Source organism: Eretmochelys imbricata, chromosome 22 (assembly GCF_965152235.1).
Source record: "Eretmochelys imbricata isolate rEreImb1 chromosome 22, rEreImb1.hap1, whole genome shotgun sequence".
NCBI lineage: Eukaryota > Metazoa > Chordata > Testudines > Cheloniidae > Eretmochelys > Eretmochelys imbricata.
Window position 1 is genome coordinate 7,101,105 of NC_135593.1, and position 22,300 is coordinate 7,123,404.

At 45.0% G+C, this 22,300-nt stretch overlaps 1 protein-coding gene across 1 annotated transcript; it reads left to right on the plus strand.

Annotated features, from left to right (window-relative positions):
* Positions 1-396: 396 nt before the first annotated feature.
* KCNJ5 (potassium inwardly rectifying channel subfamily J member 5) lies at positions 397-21,722 on the plus strand. The gene is made up of 2 exons (XM_077839808.1): positions 397-1,336; positions 21,067-21,722. Exons 1-2 carry the CDS (start codon positions 397-399, stop codon positions 21,411-21,413), a joined length of 1,287 nt encoding a protein of 428 aa, XP_077695934.1. The 3' UTR covers positions 21,414-21,722.
* Positions 21,723-22,300: the final 578 nt, after the last annotated feature.

The window sequence follows — 22,300 nt, forward strand, 5'->3', positions numbered from 1 at the left end:
ACCCAAATCAGTAACAAGGTATGTGCAAACTTACTACCAAGGGAAAGGGGCCATTCAAAGCAAGTAGTTCACCACTCCTGCTTCACTCAGTTAGCATTCTCTACAAATGAGGTAATGATAAAGGTGTTAAATAATTACTTCTCATTATTTAACCTTAAAAGAGGCATCAAAAAATACTACCAGAAGAAGGGAATGGCCCTACCAAAAAGCTTCTCTAATGCAGGATGCACTTGTGCCCAGCATTCTATGACTAGAAGACAAAGCTTTTCAATATGGTGTCAATGTTGCATAGTGTGCTATCACTCCTTTGTGTAATCTGAAAGCAGCACTGGTTTGGCAAAGCTATTTTCCCCATGTCTTAAATGCTGTTTCCTTTTACCCTGCCCTAGCCCAACCATGGCTGGAGATTCTAGGATCTTCATGAACCAGGACATGGAAATTGGAGTCACACCTATGGATCCCAAGAAGATTCCCAGACAGCCGCGGGACTATGTCCCTATCGCCACTGACCGAACCCGTCTCCTGGCAGCAGAAATGAAGAAGCCGCGCCAGCGTTACATGGAGAAGAGTGGCAAGTGCAATGTGCACCATGGAAATGTCCATGAAACCTACCGGTACCTTAGCGACCTCTTCACTACTCTGGTGGACCTTAAGTGGCGCTTTAACCTTCTTGTCTTTACCATGGTTTATACTGTCACATGGTTATTTTTTGGGTTCATTTGGTGGCTTATTGCCTACATCCGTGGAGATCTGGACCATCTTGAAGATGAGAACTGGATCCCCTGTGTTGAAAATCTCAGTGGATTTGTCTCCGCATTTCTGTTTTCCATCGAGACCGAGACCACAATTGGGTACGGCTACAGGGTTATCACTGAAAAATGCCCCGAGGGCATCATACTGCTCCTGGTTCAGGCTATTCTAGGCTCCATTGTCAATGCTTTCATGGTAGGGTGCATGTTTGTCAAAATCAGCCAACCAAAGAAGAGGGCCGAGACCCTCATGTTTTCCAACAATGCAGTGATTTCTATCAGGGATGAGAAGCTCTGTCTAATGTTCCGGGTCGGGGACCTCCGGAATTCCCACATTGTTGAGGCTTCCATTAGAGCCAAGCTGATCAAGTCCAAACAGACCAAAGAAGGGGAGTTTATCCCCTTGAACCAAACGGACATCAATGTGGGCTTTGATACAGGGGATGACAGGCTATTCCTGGTGTCACCACTCATCATCTCACACGAAATCAACGAGAAGAGCCCCTTCTGGGAGATGTCCCGTGCCCAGCTTGCGAAGGAGGAGTTTGAAATCGTGGTCATTTTGGAAGGAATGGTCGAAGCAACAGGTAAGGCTCTGCCAAAAATAACCAGCACAGAGCAAAATGACAATGCAGCTAGCATTAAAATGTCAACATTTGCCAATGACGCCTAAGCTAAGAATATGGGTCTTTGTCCCCCGCTCCTCCAAGGGGCTGGTCCATATAAATAAGTCTTATACAGCTTCTAAATACAAGCGGGGGTTCTGTGTGACATCACACTAAGCATGGGAAGGGGACCCAGTTTGGGGAGAAGTAAGAATGCCCATGTACTTTGTCCACAACTCAAAGCAAACCTGGACTTTCAATGTTCTGAAGTGTTTGGTAAAGGGCCATCTCTGTTTCCCACCCAGAGGCAGCTGAAGGAGAGCTTCTGGGGCCCTCTACCCAACACTCCTTTCTTAACTGTGTGGTTGGCACCATGGCCTGGTGGTTAGGGTGATGGACTGGGTTTTAAGAGACCTGGGTTTGATTCCTGGCATTCTTCTGCTGGAGGCCATTAGCCAGAAGCTGGGAATCGGTGATAGGGGATGGAATACTTGATGATTACCTCTTCTGTTCATTCTCTCTGGGGCACCTGGCATTGGTCAGTGTTGGAAGAAAGGACAGTGCGCTGGATGGACCTTTGGTCTAACCAGTATGGCTGTTCTTATGTTTTAGCTCAAGTAGTTGTGGCTGAGGCATTTAGTTCTGTAAGTCCTGGGTTCAGCCCCAACTGTTGTCATAGTTCTGTCCTGTATTTAAAATAGGCTATGCTTGGGCTATTTTAGATATCTGTTGTTACTACTGTTCAGTGATGATCCCTGTACCTCCAGTCACCACTCTGATGAAGGATGAGAAGGGTAGATATTTGTTACACTTTACATTTTCACCAGCTGGGCTAAACTAAATGTGTCAGAAACATAGCAGCTTTCTTGTTTGTGTCAAGCATAATCATTAGGTGAGTTGGAACAATAGGTGCAGACCTGGAGTTAAATGGGGATTATTATGTTCTAGTCTGCAATAGCCTCCCAAGAGAACTGGTGGGAGCTTTGTTGCCTAGGTCATTTTAAGCCAGACTGAGCAAAGCACAGGGGGATATGCTGTAGGAAACAATCAACTCTGCACTAGCCAGAAGTGACCTAATTAGAGAGGGGGTCCAACAGCCACTAAGTCCTGATTTTGAACACTCCCATGTTCAGCCTGTTTTGGATCTGGGGGTTTGGTTGGGGTCCTCATCTTTCAACTTTATGGGTCTTTTTCCATCTCTTGTGTCTTTTAAACTATTTAAAACCAAGAATTCTGGTAGAATCTCTGGTTGCGATATGGGACAGAACTGGCCAAAAACTGGATTGAGGGTCAGTAGTCTAAAATGGCACTCATAATGAATATGAATTTGTATTTACTTTATTTGCATGTATGTAGTATATTTCATGACACATTATAGGTACGTGATAAAAGATACTTGACCTCTTCACAAACCTCTTTACAATTATGCAGAAAATACGTCTCACTGAGGATCAGAGAGAGAGAGAATATGTACAGATCATTTCCTCCCTACTACAGTACAACCACCTCTAGGTGGAATGTAGCAGCCATTAAACTGCACAGAACAGCACTATGTAACAGATAGGATGGGAGAGATATGGCTGGCTGAGCTTTCTTTCCACGCCAAAGCCTCATTGCACATGGATGTGTGGTGCCAAATCTGCAGCTAAAAGCAGTGCTGACTTTCTCAAGGGGAGTTTGAAGAGGGTGCAGGAAGACAGAGAACAGACAAGTGTTATGCAGTGTCATCGGGTGTCACCCGGTTTCAGTGGAGTCCCAGTGTCCTCCCACGGATAGGTGTTCCTGGCCAGTTCTTCCTAAAACTGGAATGCAAAAGTATTTGTAGCACAACATGAAATTATTCTGTTTCTTTCAATCCCTGTCTCACTTTCCAGCAAGTACGAGAAGGCAGATGCATAGGGGAGTCCTTTTAGATCAGGGGAGCTGGAAGCAGTCTCAACTCCCTGGAACACAGGAAGTGACTACTTATTGGCTACTGTAACATCTGTTCCTGATGATTCCCTTTGCAACACTAAATATGCATGCACCCATTTTCTAGGGCACATTGTTTGTGTAGTGCTCTGTGTAAGGTGGAAAGCGTGTCTCTCTCACCAGCAGAAGTGGGTCCAACAAAAGACGTCACCTCACCCACCTTGTCTCTCTAACATCCTGGCACCGACACAGCTACAATACTGCAGATAAGTTGTCTCTATGTCATTTTCTTCCTACCTCACCTTAACAGCTGGCATCACGCTAAGCATGGAAGGGGGACCCGGTTTGGGGAGAAGAACTCCCGCGAGCTTTGTCAAAGCAAACTTAGACTTTCAACATTCTGAAGTGTTTGGTTAAAGGCCCATCTTCGTCTCCCACCCAGAAGGAGCTGGAGAAGAGCATCGGGGGCCCTCTACCCAATGCTCCCTTCTGAACTGTGTGGTTGGCACCATGGCCTGGTAGTTCACGTGGTGAATTGGGTTTTAAGAGACCTGGGTTTGATTCTCGGCATTCTTCCGCTAGAGGCCTCCAGGCCCAGGTCTCAATTTCTGGCTGTTCTGCTGACTCTCGGTGTAACCTTTGGTCCATAAAGTAACCTCTCTGGGACCCAGTATCAGATGGGGGAAATGCCTGCCTACCCTACCCCAGGGGTGCTCTGAGTATTAAAGTGCTGGATGAGTACTTGTGAAGGGCAGGGCAGTTCTTTCAATGCTCCCTGGAATAGGGTAGGGGTACCTGCAACCGTGTCTCTCCTCAGTGTAGCCTGTAAGGGGGGGCACTACCCAGCCAGCAGCACGGGGCATTAAGAATTAAGTCCCAGCTGGGGAATTCAGAGTTGGCTCAGTGAGGCTAGGAAGCAAAGATGCACCTGAGCCCCTTAGAGTGTGGTTGGGCTAATATCAGGAGAGAGGAAGGCACTGTTATCTAGAAGCCAGGACCAAGCATTCTGGAGGAAGAAGAGCCCCCACTAGTATTGTGCGTTCATAGGAAGATCAGCCATTTTAAGTTTAAGGGGTTAAGCCGCAGGAGAGGACTGAGGCTGGTGACTGGAATGAGTTGGGGGGAGGGGTTAGCCCTGTACAGCTGGACTCTGAAATGCCAAAGAGGGCTTTTTAACTTAAGCTGAGCCCCCCTGCAAAGTTTCTCCCCCTGCCCCAATGTTATTATCATGTCTTACTGGTGGTGGTTGAATGGGATGCAGTTATTCAGGACTCTTAAAACAACCTTCAAGGGGACTAGGGGTGGAAAACCTAACTTTTATGAAATTTGCCCCCTCCCCCGGTGGCATTCAAGAGCCACTTCTGCTTCCCCCAAAGATGCCTGTTACCATAATTGTGTCAGGAATACTCAAATGGACAAATAAGCAGGTTTTTAATAAAAACCAATAAAACGCTAATTAAATATGACTGCATTGTGCCTTAGAATCATAGACTATCAGGGTTGGAAGGGACCACAGGAGGTCATCTAGTCCAACCCCCTGCTCAAAGCAGGGCCAATCTCCAATTTTTGCCCCAGATCCCTAAATGGCCCCCTCAAGGATTGAACTCACAACCCTGGGTTTAGCAGGCCAATGCTCAAACCACTGAGCAAATCCCTGCTCCCCATGACACTGCCTTGACCCTGCCAAATCTCTGAGCACAGACAGTCCCAAAGATGGGAGAGCCCTGGCTGCCTATTTCAGAGTGTGCTTTAGCACAGATGCAAGCAACCCGTTGGTAAAAATTGGCAGAGCTACGTTCCAACCTTCCCACTCAATCCGCTGCAAATGAGTTTGATTATTTTCCGTTTATGGTGATCATGCCGTTCACCACCAGGGGGCTCCATAATTCTCTAGAACAGGGGTTCTCAACCCATGGGTCGGGACCCAAAATTGGGTCACCAGAATGTTTCAAAGGGGCATATGGCAGCTTCTGTCCCACGGGGCTGGCTGGGCTCGCCTCCCTGCTCCAGGACCTGCAACCTCTTGGGTCCCAGCACCACTCAAGTTTGGCCCAGCCGTCATAATGATGGGAGCCTGGGTAGGCCAAATTTGAGTGAGTGGCTCTGCAACATCATCAACCAGGTCACAGCTCCACTCACACAAATTTGGTCCCATCAGGGTGCCAGGGACCTGAGCAGCAGTGCAGCCCCAGAGATTGCACTGCCTGGATTGGAGAGCCAAGCCCAGTCAGCCCCACAGCACAGGAGCTGCAGGAGCCACCATTGTGGGGTGAGTGGCAGGCAGGATGCAAGCCCCCGCTTTCCCCCCCACACACACACAGGTGACAGGACCTGACCAAAATCACACCAGGGCTTCCAATTCCAGACTATTTGCTAGGTCACGACAGGCCATAAACATTTACAAATAGGTTCTGAACCCCCAAAAGGTTGAGAATCCCTGCCCTAGAAGGTTTTACTCCAAGAACTCACAGCAAGAGTTACCTACCGGGGCAGACTTTGCTGCAACAGGGCCTAGAGGAAGGTGATCCCTCAAACCGCTGGGTCCCAGACCATCCCCAGCTTTCAAAATTAACAGCCACACCTCAGAAGCAGACAGGATGCCAGGACAAAGACAAGCACCGGTGGTGCCCCCAGCTTCTTTCCTTGGTCTTCGGGTGGGTGGCGGCCCTCAGCAATCGCTGCAGCTTTCAAGCAGAGTTTGAGGGTAGTCCTGAACAGATTACATGGCAGCAGTGTAACCTATTTGCAATGCGTGCAAGGGCTAATGTAGCATTACTAGGGAGTATTCTTTTACCAGAGGTCTATTGTAGAGATGGGTCAATATGCAGATCTGGATGCGAACATTACCAAAGCTCATGAGAGTTGGAATGACAGATTCTGTTTAGGGACCATATCTAGTGTACTGGGCTGCTGTGTAGTGTGTTGGTTGTGTGTCTTGTTGGTATAAGAGTGCTGTAGACTAACACTATGTTATAGCTACTAGCAATCCATGCCCAATTTTCCATTCATTTACAGCAGTGTAAATCAGGAGTCACTCTATTGATGTCAATACAGTTACAGGAGTGTAAAACAAAAGGCAAATCAGGGCCTCGCCTAGACTGTGAGGCTCTTAATACACACTTGGGCATTATAAAAAATAACAGCATTTCAGGGAGTTATACAGGAGAGAGATTGATAATGGAATTTTATTTGGTAGCCCTGGGTTGGCTGATATCAAAGAGAGCCCTGCACTGAGGTTGGAGGTTAATACCTAGAAGTACCTTTGTGGCCCAAGGCCCATTTCACCATCACAAACTAGCACCATCAAGTCCTGCTTGAATAGATACTCTGTGGCTTTAGACTGTACTTCCTCTGACCAAAAGGCTCAGTCACTGCTAATGATGTGCAAAAGGAAGTCATCACCAGCAACAACCTCAAAATTAAAAGCATGGCAGAGGAATTGGATTGCTTTACAAATGGACTCCTCTCCCAGTGGAATTGCCCAGACCTGAGTGTAATGACATTAAGGAGCCTGGATCTATGGAAATTAATTACTCCAGTCTCAGGAGACAGTGTTGTATCTGTTGTTAAACCCAAAAGATGTAACTGGAAGCTCTTCCCATTGGCTCTAGGGCTGGGTGGACGTCAGACTGTACCAAGGTTGGACTAAAATATTCAGAATCCAGGTGGCTTTCTGTATGGCTCATGTGTAGAGTGGTGGGGAGACATCTCACCAGAACAGGGTGTCCTGCAATGCAGCATGTATCTCTAGTTTGGGGCCTTTACTAAAACTGCCCAGGAATGGTCATCCTTGTGATTTTTGTGAGATGAACTCCTGTTGTTAGGAACTGAATGAAGGTCCTCAATTTAGAATATTTCATAGACAAATGAACAATACTTGGTCCCTGTTAATGAAGCTGGATCCCTTTTTTTTTTTTTTTTGCTGGATATGTGAATTATTTCCTGACACGCTGCTGACTGCTAGGTCCAATATTTATACAGGTGGCCTGATATTTGGAGATGAGGCTAGAACTTGTCAGTGGTAGATAGGATGATGTTGGAGAGACCAGACCTAATTAAATGAACACTGCAGACAGGCATATTAATAATCATTTTACTTTTGGTTTACACGAAACTTATTCAGTACAAAATTGCTCCAGTTAGACTATATGGAAAGAGCTGCTAGTCCTCATTTCTACAGTCACATTTCAGAGAACTATAAAAATGGCACCATGGGGCTCGATGGTTATCATTAGTCAATCACTGGAGAGCAATTCACTCCATTTCCAAGGAGCAAAAAATATTGGTTGGGATTTTTTAAAAAACTAAGGAATTTAGAGACACGGCTCCTACTGAAAGTCCATGGGAGCAGAGGACCAAATTTTAAAGGTATTTAGGTGCCTGAAGAAGCAGTTAAAGACCCAGTAGGATTTTCAAAAGCACATAGGCACCTAACTCCTATTGATTTCAGTGGGCAATAGGTGCCCAGTGGGATTTTCAAAAGTGCCTATCTGCATCTTAAGCACCCAAATACTTCTGAGGATCTGGGCCTGAGCATGTACCACCCTGAGCCTGCTTTTAAAATCCCACCCCATTATTTCTAACTGCCAGTGCTACCAACTCAATCTGGGATCCGAGAGCAATGCTGGGTTCTTTCCTTCTCACACATGGCTGTCAGCACGAGAATTGCAGCAGGCCAAATTGTGATCTCGTTATCACCTGTGTTATTCTGTTAGCCTGCAGGAGGGGGGCACAGATGTAGCTAACTGGAACTAAACCGTTCTGTTGATAATGCAAAAGAAGGAATAGACTGCAGCTCACTCTCCCAGAACTGGGTTGGCTCTGCATTGGTTGTCATGGGTACAAATTAGTAGAAACTCACTTTAATCCCTGCAAGACAGACGGTAGTGGGTGAGATAATATATTTTATTGGACCAATGTCTCTTGGTGAAAGAGACAAGCTTTCTGGCTGCACCAAGCTCTTCTTCAGGTCACTGCAGTCACCAACATATCTGAATATACACCTACCTGGTGAGGAAGAAGGTAATATTAGTTCCAGTCATTTTTTCAAAGCATTTCAGGACAGATTTTCAAAGATATTTAGGTGCCTAAAGATGCCCATGGGCACCTAGTGGGATTTTCAACCACCCCGAAGCAGGTTAGGTGCCTCCCTGCCATTGAAAGTCAATGAGACTTAGATGATTTTGTGAGATGATTTTGAAAATCCCAGTAGGTGCCTAGCTGAATTTTTAAGATCCTAAATACCTTTGACAATCAGGCCCTTCAAGCCTGACCACTGTACCATATAAATGGCTAGAGGTATAAGCACATAACTAGAACGGGGCAAAAAATAGTGAATATTTTTTCATTAACATTTTTGGGGGAAATTGTTTATTGCAATTTCCAAAAGTTTCAACCAGCTGTAGGGGAAAAAATTAACCAGTAATTCCCGCTCACTCTCCAGTTTTCATCCCTGCCTGCCCCATTTCCATCAGACACACTCCCTTGTTGTAGCATTAGTCCTACCTAAAGCAGCATCCTGTAGAAGCTATAAATCAGTATGTATGCCTTGGCACTATTGGCTCCGCAGCTTTGAAAACACCAGAGAAAGGCTCAGTTCCGGGCAGACCTGTGTTGATTATTCCCTGAGTGAAATGACTACAGCAGGGGCTAAATCAATAGAGGTGACAAACATTCCAGCAGCCAGTGCTGCTTTTATGGGCATCTTGAATCACTTACAGTGCCAGCTTAATGAATTGGGCACAGTAATGACTTTAGGGAATTAATTCTCCCTTGCCTTATCTTCAAGGGACACTCTTCAAGATTGGTTGCTCCAAATTTGACTTGCAAGAGAAGAAAATGGGAAGGAATCTGTTTGTAAAGCCCATACAATTTTGCTTTCAATGCTCTTTCTTTCTTTCTCTCTTCCCCACCCCAGGGCAACAAAAATCCAAAGCCGGTAGCCCCAGTCCACTGACAGAATTAGGCTGGCCTGTTGTGTGCAATAAACATGGATGTGCCACTAACCTCTTCATTGCTTAATAGAAGAGAGAGAGAGTATGAAGCAATGCTGCCAGAGACTAAAGAGTAGTCGAAAGCCAATCCCCCATGTGCACTCAGATTCATCGGGGTTGGGAGATGAACGACTTGGCTGATTCAATTAGCGAACATTAGAGAGCCTAGCTTTTTCCCCTGAAGCCATCATTCCCTATGATGAAGGAGTCTGCATATCTTATAAGTCTCTCTGGATGAGTCTTGCTTCCCTCACATCTTTTATCCTCCTCTCCGCCTTCGCTGACAATTAACCAAAGATTGATTTATCAATATAGCTACATGCAAACCTCATTCTGTGCTTACCAGTCTTCTTCTTCTTAGCATATGTGCAATGTGCCTCAGGTGGCTTGTGACCAGGATTCATCTCCGAATTTGGTCCGCTGGTTGGATCATTAGCTTTTGCAGTCCAGGTATCGATGGGGAACGCAACATGAACGCTGATCCATGCCCCCTTGCCTACCAGTGCTGTTGCCTTAATGGGATGCTAGGTGATCACTGGGCATTCAGGAGACATCAAGTCATCTTATTTCACCACTGGTGTTCACTGGTTTTCTTTGACTCCCCCCCCACTTATATTAAGTAGACAGTTGGAGATAATAGAGCTGACTTGTTAATCCAGTGACCCAGTACAGTATTAGCACACAGTTTCAAAAGGACAGAACTATACTTAGACATCGTTGGAAGGAAGATGGTCTAATAGTTAGAGCAACTGGCTATGAGTCAGGACTCCTTGGTTCTATTCCTCATGTTGTCACTGTGTGACCTTGAGCAAATCACACCGTTTCTACACCCCAGTTCATCCATTTTTTAAAAGGATAGAATAATATTCCCCTCCTGCCAAGGTAGAACGGTGCGAAATAATCACAATGAAGCTTGAAATTTGAGGGATTTGTATTTCAGTCTGATGTCCTGAAATTAATCAAACTTTGCATGCAAAACACAGTAAAATTAGTGCTAGCTTGTTGGTTGGTTGGGAGTTTAATATACTTTATCCGTTTAATATTGCTTATCCATAGGCTCATTTTCATTCTTAAAAATGTGCATCAGTAAAAAGGGCATTATAGTACGTTCCTCTCACAAAGGTAGTATTGTGATGTAAACTGATTCATATTTGTAAATGTCTTTGATATCCCTGGCTTCAAGGTATGGGAATGAAGTAGTGAAACAGATTACCACTGACTTGCCCTGAAAAGAGTGGTCTTGCTGAACTATTTAAGGTGCTTGTTAAGGGCTTTCCCTACACCCTTCCCCTGGTCCTTGTAACACAGACAGAAAGCAGAAGACTGGAAGTCCTAAGTGCAGGCAATGCGATGTTTATTCAAGTTAGTTTCAAGCAAGCATATCCATAGTGCCCCAGAGCCTTTTTTCCCAGTGTTCCAGTTCCCGCCTCCTTAGCAGGCATAATTATACCTGTCGTGTCCACCCTGGATCCCGCCCCTTACAATTTATGGTCATGTTCCGTTTTGGAAGGTTGTGAGTCAGGGGGCTTCGGTACCACGTCTTTTGTATCCCATGGGAGGGGTAAGGAGTGATGTTGTGCTTCAGTCAGGGACAGGCCTTTCTTTGGCTTTTAGTGTTTCTTATACCTTCCCCCCGCATCCCCTCGCCCCTCCTGACCTTGGCTCAAGATAGGAGTCAAGGCAGTCGTATATTAAACTCCCACCAAAACCAGCAACACTTGAGTTCTGTCTCTTATCTTTTCTCATACTAACAAACCCATCTGGCTGGGCAGAAGCAACACACAGTGTCTTTGTTCTTTGTTCACACCTATTAATAAGAATATAAAAATATTAAAAATTAAATGGGCAAACAAGACCCAAAATTCTATCTCAGGCAAATATACAGGCCTGACTACTACATCCTCATCATCACTAACATGCCTAACAGTGCTTATAAGGCTCCCTTTACCATAGTATCTGAGCATCTCCCCATCTTTAAAATACATCCAATACCACTAGGAGGTAGGATAGTATCATGAACCCCCTTTTACAGATGGGGAACTGAGAGCCTAAGGCCCAGATCCACAAAGGTATTTAGGCACCTAACTTCCATTGATTTCAATGGGAGTAAGGTACCTAAATAAATGTTGACAATCTGGGCCTATGTGACTTACAGGGTCATGGAATTGACATCTGTGACAGAGCAGAGGATTAAACCCAGGTCTCTCACCTAACCCCTGGCCCATCATCGCTCTCTCACAGAGCAACACATGTCAGTGCCATTGAAATTTCAGTTCATTTGTTCCTCTGACAAATCCAAGGGTCTGATCTTAGAGGAGATATGTCAACCTTGTGCAACCGCTTCCTGAAACATAACAAGGCAAGAAATTATAGATTAAATGACATAGCAGAGCAATTAAATAAAGTGGAGTCATAATATAAAGAAGTGAATGTGGTCTCTCTCTCTCTCTTTCTTTATAACCTGTTTAGTTTGCCAAGTTTGCTATCTCTTTAAACTTTTTTGCATATTCCATTTCATTGCCTACATTAGACCCTTACCTCTTTTGACTTTCCAACACCCAGGAGCATTCCCACGCCTGGAGAACATTCAGAAAAATTAAAATTTCAGTCTTCCCCTCTGGCATGAAAATCAAAGCGAATCAAGTATGGACGTGTCCTCCTCCTCCGAAGATGCGCAGAAATAATTGGGGGATCATGCTCCCACCTTCTAATATTCCTTTTGAAGTCAGAGGAACAATATTGGTTTTGTCATAGGCCAGGGTGTTCCTTGGACTAATTAGTGTAAATGGCCCAGCACTTTCCACAACCATTTGAGCGATACTTCAGCATCTTTGACGCTAATTTAAGGACGTGTATTTCTTAATTAGAATAATAGGATTTTAAATATTGATAACTATTCCCTGCCACCCTAGCTAGTCATCAGTGTCCATTTCAACACCATCTTCTTTCTCCATGCTTTGTAGGTGAAATTCACCTCTGAGGACTTAAGTGGCACATTGGCCTTGCGCTAACCCTCTGATCAGGGGTGAGTTTCACTCTGCATATGTGGAAAAAGACTTCGTCATTAATTCGCTGTACAGGAAAAAGAGAGGAATGGACATAGCTGGGAAATTCATTCAGTATGTGTGCGTGGGGGGGGGCGGGAATTACCAGTAATGCCTGGGTCTTCATTGTAAAAAGAGCCCATCTAGTATTGCAAGTGTAGAATTAGCATCCATGTGACAGCAGATAACATTTTAGAGCTCAGTGTGATGCTCTGTACCTCGGGGGAACACCCAGCACCCCCATGTTCATCCTTGTAAAATGATTGTGTGGTATACAATGCAAAATTTTTCATGTCGGGTGTCTTTGGAAGGCTCGTGATGCACTGAGCATTGTTGTTACAGTTATGTTATAGTAAGTTATAGGTTATAATTTCATGTATGTAGTTATGAGGCTGAAAATGTGTCCTCATGGCTTAAAATAAGCCCAGGCAAAAACTCTCCAAGAGCTGAGACGCAATTCACACCTCATCAGGACATGTATGGGACAAACCCAGCCCAGCCTCATGGAAACAAAGGACGCTGGCCTAGGCAGCAACAAAAGAATCTGCTGGACTCTTGAGGGAGTCACCCCCACTTCCTTTGGTCAGTTTGGAACTGCAATGAGGTAATGCTCACTTGACTCTGAAGGGGGGGGGGGCAAAGCCAAGAGGGAAGAAAGACCATGATAAAAGAAAGAGATGTTTGCCTTGCTCTTCCTCTCTCTTCCACCTACATCTAGAGACACCACAGCAAGCGACTGAAGCGCTGATCAAAGGGGAGAGCCTGGCTGAAGAGCAACCAGCCAGCCTGTGGTGAGAAGAATCTAAGTTTGTAAGGGCATTGAAAGTGTTAAGATCATCTTAGAATGTGTTTTGCTTTTATTTCATTTGACCAAACCTGACTTGTTATGCTTTAACTTATAATCACTTAAAATCTATCTTTATAATTAATAAATTTGTTTGTTTATTCTATCTGAAGCAATATGTTTGGTTTGAAGTGTGTCAGAGGCTCCCCTTGGCATAACAAGCTTGGTACATATCAATTTCTTTGTTAAATTGACGAATTTATATAAGCTTGCAGCTTCCAACAGGCATAACTGGACACTGCAAGACGGAGGTTCCTAGGGTTGTGTCTGGGACCGGAGATATTAGCTAGTGTCATTCAGTTGCACAATCCAAGGAGCAGCTTACATGCCAGAGGCTGTGCATGAACAGCCCAGGAGTGGGGGTTCTCACGACACAGCAGGGTAAGGCTGGCTCCCACAGTCAAGGAATGGAGTGACCTAGCAGATCACCAGTCCAGATAACACCAGAGGGGAACGTCACACTCAGCTCTATGGCATTTAAATAAAAAAAGTTAATTTTATGCTGGTGAAAAATGTTGGTTTGACAGCCCTAGAGGCTGGATGTTTATATCCACTGAACAGGTCTAGCCAGGTGGCAGTAGTGAAAGTTTTCCCCATTATCATCCTGCTGATGTGCTTTAAATTAAACTTCTTAATCTAGGGTACTGCTAGTTAATTCTCCATGATTCATTCAGTATTTGTCCTCTGTAATGAAATTGCCTACAAGGTTGCTAGCTGTGATGGTATGTTTGATACAGGCATCTGTGTCCTCCAACAGCTAGACTAAGACCATCAACTAATCCGTAGCCAACCTAATGCCCATGAGATAGTAGCAACATAGGCTGTTGCTGAATGGGTCTAGATTTGAACTGTGACCTAATAATTATATAAAAGCCTGTCACTCATGTGCAATCTCCTGAAGAATTTTTCTTTTCTTAGCAATGTAACAGAGCCAGAGGCTTCTATTTTAGCTGCATAATCAGTGGCATTGCAATCAGTGAAAGGTTCTGAAGTCTGCAGCTCCCATTGAGTACCTAGTGGGAAAAAACAGACTTCTTTCTGAGGGGGACATCAAGATTCCCTTTCTTCTCTGCATATTAACATTCTCCCATCTTTGAAATAGTGTGATCAGCTTGATTCTGACTGATTTTGATGTCAAGAAAGTGTCTTCTTGGTACAGTTCCCTGACACCTATTTTACACACCAATTGCTTCTCTGTGACTTTCCCTGCTTTTGAATGTAATGAAAGAAACCTGTCTTCATTCATTTATTGGAAACCAGAAATCCAGCAGTTTATAAAACAAAGCATGTATGGCTGCCCCAAGCAGGAACATTCTTGACTGCTGACATTAATACTCTGAAGTCAGACTCCAGCCCAATAGACTAAAACTTCACCTCTGAGGATTGAATTGCAGTACAGTGCACTTAAAAATTTAAACCTCTGTGAAAGTTTTATTACAAAACTTGAAACTGAGGAATACTCTTCTGGCTTTTAGCTTTGCTACAAGCCTGAGACAGAGCACAGCCTCTTTGTAAAGGTGATGCATCTGGGCCCAGTTTTATGCAAAATTTATTCAGGTTTCAACTTACTTTCAATTTTATTTGCACTGAAACTCAAGCTGGTGACTGCAGAGAGGCAAAAGATCCAAAGCTTACATGTGAAAAATCTGAAAGTTGAGGTTTTTCCATTTCATTTCAAATTTTCTAAAATCGACTGACTTTCCAGTTAAAAATTAAGCATACTTTTCTTTCATTTTAAAATAGGACCATTTGTGAACCATTTCCATGGAAACTATGGTCATATGTTCCAGAAAAATAAATAAAATTAGAAAGTATTTTTTTCTGAAACTTATTCCAGATGAAAATGGATTTTCCCGCATTTTGAATCTTTCATGCATTTGATCAAAGCTTTTTTTTTCATTAAAGTTTTCTCATTGAAATGAAATTTCTGGGTCACAAAATGCTCAAAATCAAAATAAAAAAGGGCAAAAAAATTACTTTCTCAAAGCTTTACGAGAAACTTCTTAAATCCAAAAGTTCATAATTACCCTCCATTTTGAGAAAAGGGCTAAGAAACTATGTCAGCACCAATGGCCTTCTGGGATTTTTCCCCCGACGAATTCTGGAAGTTTGACACCTCCCACAATTCCTCTGCATGCTCAAAAGGCCTTTTGAAATCTCCCAAGAGCAAGTGCTTCAAGCAACTGTACTGGGGGCTATGGCGTATCTACTTAGAAAGCAGTGACACTTTGGAGGTGATGTACAACAATGGCAAAACGGCTGTGGTCCTTGTCTTAGGTGAACACAGTGCATTGTGGGTAATCATGCCAGTGAAGGTTTAGGTCTTTTATTACAGATAAAGCCTGCTGATTTCTACTAATAACCACTGCAGAATTGGAAAGAGACTGGTCCAGCGAGCTACGCTGCCTATTGCAGAGTGCTGAACATTCAGAATCCTATTGCGGATTCTGAATGTTCGGCACGCACAGGGACGAGGACACATTGTGTGAGAGCGGAAAGCAGCTGCACCCCGTTCTGTTAATGAAAATAAGGCTTATTGTTTTCAGCACCTCCACTGTTATCTTCTTTCAGCTGGAGGCAATAATTAGCTAGGGCCATTAATTAGCCGGGTTGGAGAGCAGCACTTAAGGGAACTTGCAGTCGGGACAATGCTGTTGTTTGCTGTGCGGTGTAGAGGTTGCCAGGCAGTCAGTCCCCATGCAATTAAATTCCGATGCACATGTGCAAATAATAAAAAAAAAAGAATATCTGAATGAGATTATGGAGTGATTGCAAGTTGTTTTATTGTGCTGGCTCTGTGCACCCCGGGGGTTACAAAAAGCAGCTACTGCAGGAAGCCGGCCGTATGCAGTCCTTGGTCAATGACTGGTTTCCATTGTTCCTGTCTTAATTGAATACTTACAGCAGGACATAAATGTGATTGTTTCTGTGGAGCTCAGGATCAGGGTAAGGTATTCCCCCAAGTAAAGGAGCTATTCCAAGACCTTGATTGCAAGGCAGGAGTTCCTTTTATATGTCTGAGGCTGACTCTCTCTGGTGGTAAGAGGGGAACTCCCTTCTGATCTGATCATAAGCAAACTAGGGAAATGTAGTCTAGATGACAGGTGGGTGCACAACTGGTTAAAAGATCATACTCAAAGAGTAGTTATCCATGGTCAAACTAGGAAGACATATCAAGGGGTGTCTCACAGAGGTCAGTCCTGGGTCTGGTACTATTCAATATTTTCATTAATGACTTGGATAATGGGAATGGAGAGTATGCTTATAAAACCAAGCTGGGAGGGGTTACAAGCACTTTGGAGGACAGGATTAGAATTTAAAACAATCTTGACAAATTGGAGAATTGGTCTGAATTCAACAAGATAAAATTCAGTAAAGACAAGTGCACAGTACTTCACTTAGGAAGGAAAAATCAAATGCACAACTACAAAATGGGGAATAACTGGCTAGGTGGTTGTACTGCTGAAAAGGATTTGGGGGTTATGGTGGATCACAATTTGAATATGAGTCAACAATGTGATGCAGTTGCAAAAAAGGCTAATATTCTGGGATCTATTAACATAGTGTTGTATGTAAGACATGGGAGGTAATTGTCCCACTTTCCTCGGCATTGGTGAGGCCTCAGCTGGGACACTGTCCAATTCTGGGCACCATGCTTCAGGAAAGGTGTGGACAAATTGGAGAGAGTCCGTGGGAGAGCAACAAAAATGATCAAAGGTTTATAAAACCTGACCTATGAGGAAAGGTTAAAAAAACTGAGCATGATTTGCCTTGAGAGAAGAACATTGTGGGGGACCTGAGAACAGTCTTTAAATACAGTGAGGGCTGCTATGGAGAAGAAGTTGAGCGTTGTCCTCCCTATGTCCATTGAAGGCAGGACAAGAAGCAATGGGAGTCATCTGCAGCACACATGATTTAAGTTAGATATTAGCAAAATCCTTCTAACTATAAGGGTAGCTAAGGTCTGGAATAGGCTTTCCAAGGAAGGCTATGGCATCCCCATCATTGGAAGATTTTAAGAACAGGTTGGACAAACACCTACCAGGGACGGTCTAGGCTTACTTTGTCCGAGCTCAGCACAGGGGGCTGGACTAGATGACCTCTTGAGGTCCTTTAAGCCCTACATTTCTATGATTCAAAGAGCGCTGAGATTTTATTATAGAATACTTGGCATCTAGTCAGCAGTGGGAAAGCCAGGCTGGGAGATGGCTTATCCACTGATAGGGCCTAATTCTGCGAGGGGAAAAAATGCCCCTTTCTCCCACTACCATTTCTGGGCATTTGGAGCACTAAGCAGCTCAGCAGCAGTATTTAGGTACCTTAGCAGATTCTAGTTATGTCCAAGGAGGAGCATTGCTCATTTTAGATCAAATTTCAGCCCTCTAAGGCCCAGATTGTCAAGGGTATTGAGGTACCTAACTCCCACTGAAATCAAAATCCAGCATGAGACGCTAGATATGTAAAAGGCATCTTTGAGCCAGTCCTGCATTCCAAATATGTCCCACCAGGTTTTAAAATGGCTTGCAACAAAACCTCTCACTAAGGGATAAGGAGGGTAGGTAGAAGCTAGTGTTATCTGGTGGTGGGTGGGGACGGGGGAGTGACCCACATCTCTTGGAGAAAAGCAGGTGGTTACTCAGCAGCATGATAGGACCTGAGAGCTACATAAGTCTTCTGCTCTTGTATGCCAACCTGGCATAAGGGAATGAATGTCAAGCACTGTCTATCCTGATGGTGCAGTGCCGTAGCATCTATGTCTGGGCACTCGTTGGCCTGCCCATAAGAAGCTTGTTACTAGAGATCTGCAGACTGTTCTGTATCCCTGTTCCTGAATGGTTGCCCAGATCTCAAACAGACCCTCTCCTCAAAGCTCAGAACAGTTGGGATAACTTTCCTCCTTCCTTATTTTATTTTTCACAGCAGCCTCTGCACTTCCTGGTTCCTGGCAGTTCAGGAAGCAGAAATGCCAGAACGCTGTGACTAACACTGTACTTGTTGTTCCTGCCTGGAAGCAAGTAATTCTGGAAATCTCCTTGAAAAGAACTGTGTGAGAAATTTCCAGCCCTGTTTTGCAGCCCAAAGTGTTACATTTCTTCCCCCAAGCACAAAGAGCAGCCATACACCTACTGGCCTGAATGCCTTTTGTTTTAGGTTAAGGAAAGCAACAAGAAAGAACAAAAGTAAAGTCTCCAGGCAAGAGCTGTGTGTGTGACTCTCCAGGAGAGAGGGTGGAGGTGTGTGCATGCTCTCTAAAAGGTTACAGCAGCTGTGAAAACAAAATGCGCAGGCAGGCACCGTTACTACAAAGGAAGGCTATTCCAGTGGCTAGTACTAGCTCGGGAGACCCAGGTTCAGTTCTTGGCTCCACCACAGATTTCCTCTGTGGCCTCTGGCAAGTCAGTTAGCCTCTCTGTGCCACAGTTTCCCACTTATATGATAGTAACACTGCACCTCCTTCCCTCCAAGGAGGACTGTGAAGATAAATATATTAAAGACTGTGAGGTGCTCAGATAATATGGTAGTTAGGACCACATAAGTTCCTATGATACATTTCAAATGTAAAGGTGCAGTGTGCAGAAAATGAAGGCATCTTTGTCATAACTGTATCCACTGTGCAGATCAGGGCGCACCTCTGAAACCAGCCTCTACACTGATCCGCTAAGGTTTTCCCGCTGCTGGGTATTGCCAGCCACAGAGACAGTTTAAGATCGCTCTCTCTCTTTTTTTTTTTTTTAAACTGGCCAAATTTGTCCCTGATGTAACTAAGCTTTAACCTGACTGAATTCAGTGGAATTACACCAGCAATGAATTGGACCCTAAGAGTTTATACAGAAAAGGCAGGCCCTGTTGCAGTCAGAATTTCAGTTGTATAGGTTCATGACTGACCCCGTGGTTGCCATATGGTCTTTGAAGTATAAATCTGGAAACCAGGGAACGTAGTTTCATTTCCTGGCTCTGCCATTGACTTGCTGTCTGGCAAACTCACTTCACTTCTCCATGCCTCAGTTTCCACAGATCATAATGCTACTTGGGAGGGAAAGGGAATAGCTAATGTTTGCACAGCCCTTGAGAGGCCCAAATGGAAGTTACCAAGCATTACTGCTACGCTGGGGGGTGGGGGAGAGGTTGTCCCATTATAAAAGCCTAAGCCTGCATGGTAGGAGGTACCCACATCACTACTGCCATGGTGGTGCTCCCGTAGACTAGGGTATGGGGCATCCCCTGAGAAGACCCCCCTGGAAATGCCTGTGTTAGTGGAGCAAGTTGAGTCTCCCTCTGCCTATATTATCTGCCTGGAGGTACAAATCTTTCTCCCTCACTGCTAACCCCTGTGGTTGTGGGTACCTCTCTAGCTCCCTCATTTGCAGTCAGTTCCACCCTTCAGCACAGGGACTTAGTGTATATTCTACCCAGTGACCGTGCTCCTCTCTGGCTGCATTCCAGCCCAGGGGCTGAAACCAATCCATGGATGAAGGAAAAGAAAACCAGTGGGAATACCCACACAGAAAACAGAACGGATGGGGTCCTGATGGACAGGCACAGCTCAGTCATGTTAATGTGAATTCCACAGGCGCCTCCAAAGGAGAAGGACCCTTGAGGCTGTGAGAGGAGAGAATGATAGGAATGATAGGCTGTTCTCAGCTGTGGGAGAAGAAGTACCTTATGTCTTCCCACACCTGAGCTCGACAGGATGGGGACATTTCCTAACCCAACTTGTTTGTCTCCTGTTGTGCCCAGGTGTTAGAGGACATATGGTATATTTCTCCCTGAACCATAAATGCCCCAGCACTAACATTTCCCCTCACCACAGCCTTCGTCTTATGGTAATGTCGTTTGGGTTGTGAGAATGAGATCGGGGGAGCGTCGGCTTGGAATTGAATTGAATAGATGTTTTGATCTCATTCCAGGCAGGCCTCTCTCTCACGCACCAATGAGAGTGTCGGGAGGTCAAACTTTCCACATCTCCCTGGAATGAATTCCAGAAGTGTGACCCATGTAAACCAAACAAAAGGCAAATATTTGGGACAGAATTCAGCCTTGCAATAGGCAGGTGATTTCACTTATTCCAAGACTGAATTTTTGCCCTTGAAAGGGTTTTCCTCAAACTTCCCCAAAATATATGAATATGTAAAATAAGCACTCGGCCTTGGGCTGAGAACAAGCTGGACAAATTTCAGTCTCATTCAGTGGAGGTCCTCCCATTGCCTTAAGTGGGCTTCGGTTCAGGCTCCTATAGTTAGCTCCGGGCCCTCAGTGCCTAGCACATGCAGGTGCCTTAGTGGAATGGCAGAGCAGCTTTTGCTGCAGGTGAGCTGAGTTAGATCAGGGAGAACTTGGAATTGCAGGGGGCTGTGTAGGTCTGACCTGGGGGGCTTCAACAGAACAGTCGGGGGAACCGAAGTTAGATTAACAAGGTGCTATATAAGCCAGGCCTGATGTGTTTTGGCAGAGCCGGGAGGAGTTCAGGGCTGGAATAGGGGGGACACGGCAGGTCAGGGATGAGGTGTATTGGCAGAGATGGTATGATCCCAGCACTGGATTAGCCAGAAGGTCAAGACTGACCTGCATCAGCAGAGCAGTGAGGGGAGATGGGAATCTTGTATGGGGCCATGCCAGAACCACTCTGGCCTACAATTAGTGCCATCAAACCTCACCGCCCCCCATAAGTCCCAGGGTCATGACTGCAAACATTCCACCTGTCTGCAGAAGCTGCAGTGGGGCCGTTCAGTTCCCTGTGTTTGAATACTCGGCTTTTTGTGCTACAGCCTCTTCTGAGGCTCGTTACGAGAAGACCTTTTCCATGTCCCAGAGCCAGCAGGTATGGAAATCCACCAAAGCACTTGTAAATAGTAGCAGGATAGCATGGGCACGCAACAGAGCTTTGCATTTAATATGTCTTTGTCTCCTCTCCTGACGCAGGGATGACTTGCCAGGCCCGGAGCTCCTACATGGACACGGAGGTGCTATGGGGACACCGCTTCACGCCCGTCCTCACCCTCGAGAAAGACTTTTACGAAGTCGACTACAACAGCTTTCACAGCACCTACGAAACCAACACCCCCACGTGCTGTGCCAAGGAGCTGGCCGAATCTTTCCAAGAGGGCCGGCTCCTCCGCCACCTCTCCAGCGCCACCCTCCTGAGCAGTGGCAGGGAAGCAGAGACAGCAAAAGAGGAACAGGAAGTGGAAGATGAAGGAAGGGAGGTGGCTGGGGTGAATGGAGCCAATGGAACAGCAGGAGAGGTGAAGGCAGATATGTCTGTATAACACGTGGATCTGTACTGGACAATAGACAATACATGTGCCCCTACTGGGGAAACAGTGGGATCCAGTGGTTAGGGTACTAGCCTGGCTGTCAAGAGATATGGGTTCTATTCCCAGCTCTGCTACCCACCTTTGGGTGACCTTGGACAAGTCACTCCATAGCCCTGTGCCTCAGTTTCTCCCATCTGTAAAACTAGGGTAATGGTACTTTATCCACATTTTCAAAGCATTTTGAGGTCTATGGATAAGACATGCTAGATAAGAGATGTTATTACTGTTGACGTTCCCACACAGATTGCTCTAGAAGAGACTCCTTGGTCGGTCAAAATTATTTCCCTTTCAGGGGATATTTAAAAAGAGAAAACATAAAACAAGCTAACAATCTCCCATCTCAGTAAGAAGAATGTAGTTTCGTACCTTCACTTAATTTACAAGTCAATGCACTGTAGACATTATTACTGCTACATTAAAAGAGAGGAAAGAAAAATCCCCTCCTGTATCCAGCTTCCTAGTGATTGCACATGGTGTTTTAGAGTTTTCCTCCTGAACTGTGTCCACCATGATTCATTTCCGACAGGCTGAAACATCTAACAGACGGGTCTCTCTTCTGAGATAAATCAGGCATTTCTCACCTTGGTTTTGTGTTGTGGCCTCTTTATCACGTGCATCCTACTGGTCAGGCTTTCTTCCCAAACTGGTACAGTGCCATCTCTGGTGTAATTGTTTTGGACAGCCATGCTGCTCAGTGTATGGCTTGTCATCATGGGCTGTTTAGATCTTGCCCATGATAATGGTTTTTGGACCTGTATGTCCCAGGTTCAATCCACACTTTTGATCCATGGCAATGAGTTCCAGGTCCCTCTCTAAAGTCTGGTCCATTTAGAGGATAA

Excerpts from the sequence above, each read along its gene's own strand:
- KCNJ5 (XM_077839808.1), top strand. The coding sequence starts at position 397 with ATGGCTGGAGATTCTAGGATCTTCATGAACCAGGACATGGAAATTGGA. Across the intron at positions 1,337-21,066 it reads AGGAATGGTCGAAGCAACAG|GGATGACTTGCCAGGCCCGG; the intron begins GTAAGGCTCTGC and ends CTCCTGACGCAG.